This window comes from Arachis ipaensis, chromosome B05 (genome assembly GCF_000816755.2).
Source record: "Arachis ipaensis cultivar K30076 chromosome B05, Araip1.1, whole genome shotgun sequence".
NCBI lineage: Eukaryota > Viridiplantae > Streptophyta > Magnoliopsida > Fabales > Fabaceae > Arachis > Arachis ipaensis.
The window spans coordinates 27,253,351-27,257,597 of record NC_029789.2 but is presented as its reverse complement, the minus strand read 5'-3'; the positions used below and the strand labels follow the sequence as shown (position 1 = coordinate 27,257,597).

Here is a 4,247-nt window from a genome sequence, read left to right as displayed (position 1 = left end):
TATTATTTAAATATAATATTATATTAATAAAAAATAAAGTTATTTATTATAAAATTTTAACTCATTTGATAAATATTTTAAATATTGAATTTCAATTCAATTATATAATTTTATTAATTTATTTTAAATGTTAGAATTTAAATTAATTATAACTGAAACTCAATTCTTAATTTCTTACTTAGAATTTAATTTAATTATATACCATTAAAAATTTGTAAAAAAGCTGTTAATATGGTTTGGTACACTGCTGCCCCTTTGTTTTGAAATTAATTGATTTGGTATTAACTGATGAAAAGATTGAGGGTAAAACCGTCATTGCACATTGACCTCATGCTTTCCCATATATATACCTCCAGCTCCGAATCCTAGGGTATATAAAAGCCCCAAATCAAATCGAAGAAAAACCGATTAACAGAAGGAAGAAGAATTGAAGCAGAGCTCAACAAACAATAACGACAATAAGCTTCACTCAACTCTTCCAAATTCATTTCCCGATTTCTCACCACGTATTCCAACTCCTGCATCTTTCTTCTTTCCTTCCATCACTTCAATCTTTTCTCTCTCCTTTTTCTCCTTTTTTCTTTTAGATATATTTTTTTCTGTTATATCCTCTGTTTTCTTCTTTAACATGCACCTTTTTTTTAACATGAATTTTTGCAGTTATCGTCCGATAATGGCGACGTTCGAGTTGTACCGTAGATCAACGATCGGAATGTGCCTGACGGAGACTTTGGACGAGATGGTTCAAAACGGAACCCTTAGCCCAGAGCTGGCTATTCAGGTTCTTGTTCAGTTTGATAAGGTAAAATTTGTTATATATATATATATATACTCTTTGATTTGGTTCTTTCTTAATATCTTTCTGAGTCTGCTTTTTTTTTTTTTGGCCTCAATTTTGAAAACTTCATGATATTATGTGTTTAGTGTTTTGTTTATTTTAATGGCGTGTGGATTTTGTAGTCCATGGCTGAAGCATTGGAAACGCAAGTTAAGAGCAAGGTCTCCATTAAGGTACCAAAAAAATATGCTCTTTAGATTTGATGTACATGAAGTATTGTTTTTTAGGTTAAATTAGATTTGACATGGACTTGCTTGTTTCTATTGTTATTGTTGGTGTAGACTTGTCAAGAACTGTTTAATAGTAGTTAACACGATAAGGTAACCAGAGAGTACTGCTAGTTAAGCTAGGTAACCTGATGAGTTTTATAACTAGTAATGATTGTTGATTGCTGGATTTTAATAGTAAATAGCAAATGTTTGAAGAATAACACTATTTAGCTCAGAGAAGCAACTTCAAAGGTTTTTTTGAGAATAATGCGGCTTATGGAAAACATGGAGTGATAGAATCATGAGTGAAATGCAAATGAAAGGAACACCATTTGACAAAAATGATTTATAAAGTTTTTTTATAAACCATTTTTGTACCATTCGTCATGTTGCCATTTGTACCCCTTAACTACTTCTGATGTTTGAAATCTTCAAGTATAATTAGCAACCAATAAATGTTTGAAACTTAATATACTCTATGATAAGTGCTTTCATAATTAAAAGTGTTAATTTTATTGTCTTTCCTCAAACGGGTCAAAGAGGTCTAGTTGTAAGTTAGTGCTAATTGATAGTTCAGGTTATGAAGATTTTTATTCCCTTTGACAAAACTTGTTACCTAGCCCCGATACTCAAGGAATGCCTCTGACGTATGAAGATATATGAATATTGGTAGTTTAGCATAAAGAGAGGGAAAACATTTAGATTTAAATTGAATCTATATTACAGAGATCTTGAGTCATTGATAATTTGCATATATATTGATTGTTGAGTCCTTGATAATCTGGATAAGGTAGAAGTACAGTTATTGACATTTTTCTGTTGCATTTTCATTTTGTTTTAAAATTAAATGTAGTCCAAGCTTGCAGACATTATATTTTGATATGCAGTCTGAAAGAAGAGCTTTCTTTGTCGCTCTTAGTTGCCCTTTGTTGTTTTTCTTAGTGGCTTTTTGTTGAGAAAACTGTCTAAAGCTATCAAATTTGCATAATTTTTCTACTCATAGTTGATCTATGTTTTCAACATTGGTTGTCTGGAGATTTGTTATTTTCTGTATATAAAAAATTAAACTTTTTGCTTGAAGAGTGCTCTCCAATCACTCTTCTACTTTAATGGAATATAAGGTGACATAATGAAAGCATGTGATTGAAAGTTTATCAATCGATGCAGTGTTTTAACTTTATTAGAGCCTGTTGCTGAATGCATGTTGAAAAGGCAAGGTTTGATGTTTCTTTAAATTTTGATTTTAATTTGATTGTGGGTTGATCTTTCATGTTAATAATCCGGTTCAACACAGGAACTCTAGATTTTTCAACAATTCCTTCCGTTTGTTGATTTTATTTGGGAGGAATACTTTTTTCGCTTCCTTTTAGTATTCAACATATAGTTTGCTCAAAGGTGTTTCATTAACTAACATGCAAAAGGATTGGCATGCTTTGTTACATGGTAACCATTTTCATTTGCAAATTCTTTCTCTCTTAATAAAGTTCTTCATTTTCTATCCAATTTAAAAAAAAAAAAAGAAGATTTGAGTAGCTATTCTCAAAGCAACCTTGGGGTAGTCAATCATCATATTCCTTTTTTATAGATTTGTACGTACTTATTTTCTTTGTGAGAATGGTATAATAACTCTTCCCTTGCTTTCCTCTTTTGCTTTGTAAGAAAAATCTGAGTTGTTTGTTTCCCTTTTCTTTTTGTCTGTCCAATTTCACAGGGACATCTCCACACATACAGATTTTGTGACAACGTTTGGACCTTCATGTTACAAGATGCAGTGATTAAGACTGATGACTGTCAAGAGAATGTTGGAAGAGTTAAAATTGTGGCATGTGATTCAAAGTTACTCACACAATAAACTTGCTGAATTTCCATGGACTGTGATGAAGGAGTTGTTGTCATTTGCTTGTATCATGGGAATGATGGCAAAGACAGTAGTCAGATGATCTTAATTCTCGAATGAACAGCAACCTCGTAACAATATGGATTTTAAAGGCATTAATCTACACACTTTTGTTTTGTTAATGTTACATTCAGAATGCTACATGTTTTAATTGGATGAGAATACTCTTCACTGTACTTTATAAACGAATTTATCATCTCCAATGATATTATAGTTTATGGATGCTTGTTTCAAATTTGTGATTTTTGACCCTGATACTTTAAGAATTTTTTTACGTATTAGAGAGTTACCTGGAAATTCAATCCACTATCAAGAAGTATCCTGGGATAAGAAGGATCAATGGTATATCTGTTTCGTTAGAATGAATTGTTTTATAATCTACATCATCTATATTAAACCGTTAAAAATATATGTCAATGCGAAAGCGTACCTTTATTAATAAAAATTAATAGAAGAGTTGTCTCAGTCTTCCTCAACCAAAACCTTCTATATCTTCAGTAGGGCGGTTGAATTGCAACTCCTCTGATAGAAAAAGAGTTGTGGAGGCGGCTTTGGTATGTTAGGGATCGAAACTTTGAAGTCATTATTTATGTTTGAGTATGATAGCCATTAAACCCTAAAACCCAAATAAAAACAGTATCTAAAACCCAAATAAAAATATTTGATTTTATTCTCATTTAATTCCGGTTCACGACCAATCTAAAAATGCTTTCCTTTTAACTTGACTTGTTCTATTAGGTATGTGGCTTCGTTGTAAGCGGACCTACCAATCATCCACTCCCCCTTTTCCTAAGGGGAAGTGTAGGCATTAGAGAGGTCTCGCCTAGAAATGCAGGAGCTTGCCTTTCTACCTCTCTCCGTATTGCATTTAATCAAAAGTAATTATAACTTATTCACTTTAGAATTTATAATAATAAATGAAATCACCGTTATATAAGTCATTTAATTTGAAATAGTATGATTTGTGATTATAATTAATATATATATATTGTCCACAAATAAATTAGAAAATTAAATAATTTTCCAACAATCTCCCACTTGGACTATACATATATTCTTTCCTGAGATAATCACATCTTATAAATTTTATGCGCACATCTGAATACTATTTCTCTTATTACTTTAACAATCTGGTCTGTCTCATATATTAGTTATGGAATTACCGTAGCTTTTATTACATTAATATCATGACTTAACCACGATAATCACCATACTAATATATTTAACGACATAGATCAAATTTAGATAATAATATAGAAATTACATGCCAAGTGATCTCTGTATGTCTATTTTCAACTGGTCT

At 31.0% G+C, this 4,247-nt stretch overlaps 1 protein-coding gene across 1 annotated transcript; it reads left to right on the top strand.

Moving 5' to 3' along the window:
• LOC107643501 (transcription initiation factor IIA subunit 2) lies at window positions 416–3,166 on the top strand (the record flags this gene model as incomplete). Its single annotated transcript, XM_016347170.2, is given in 4 exon segments — window positions 416–506; window positions 661–802; window positions 961–1,011; window positions 2,759–3,166. Coding segments are annotated over 3 exon segments (321 nt in total). The 3' UTR covers window positions 2,900–3,166.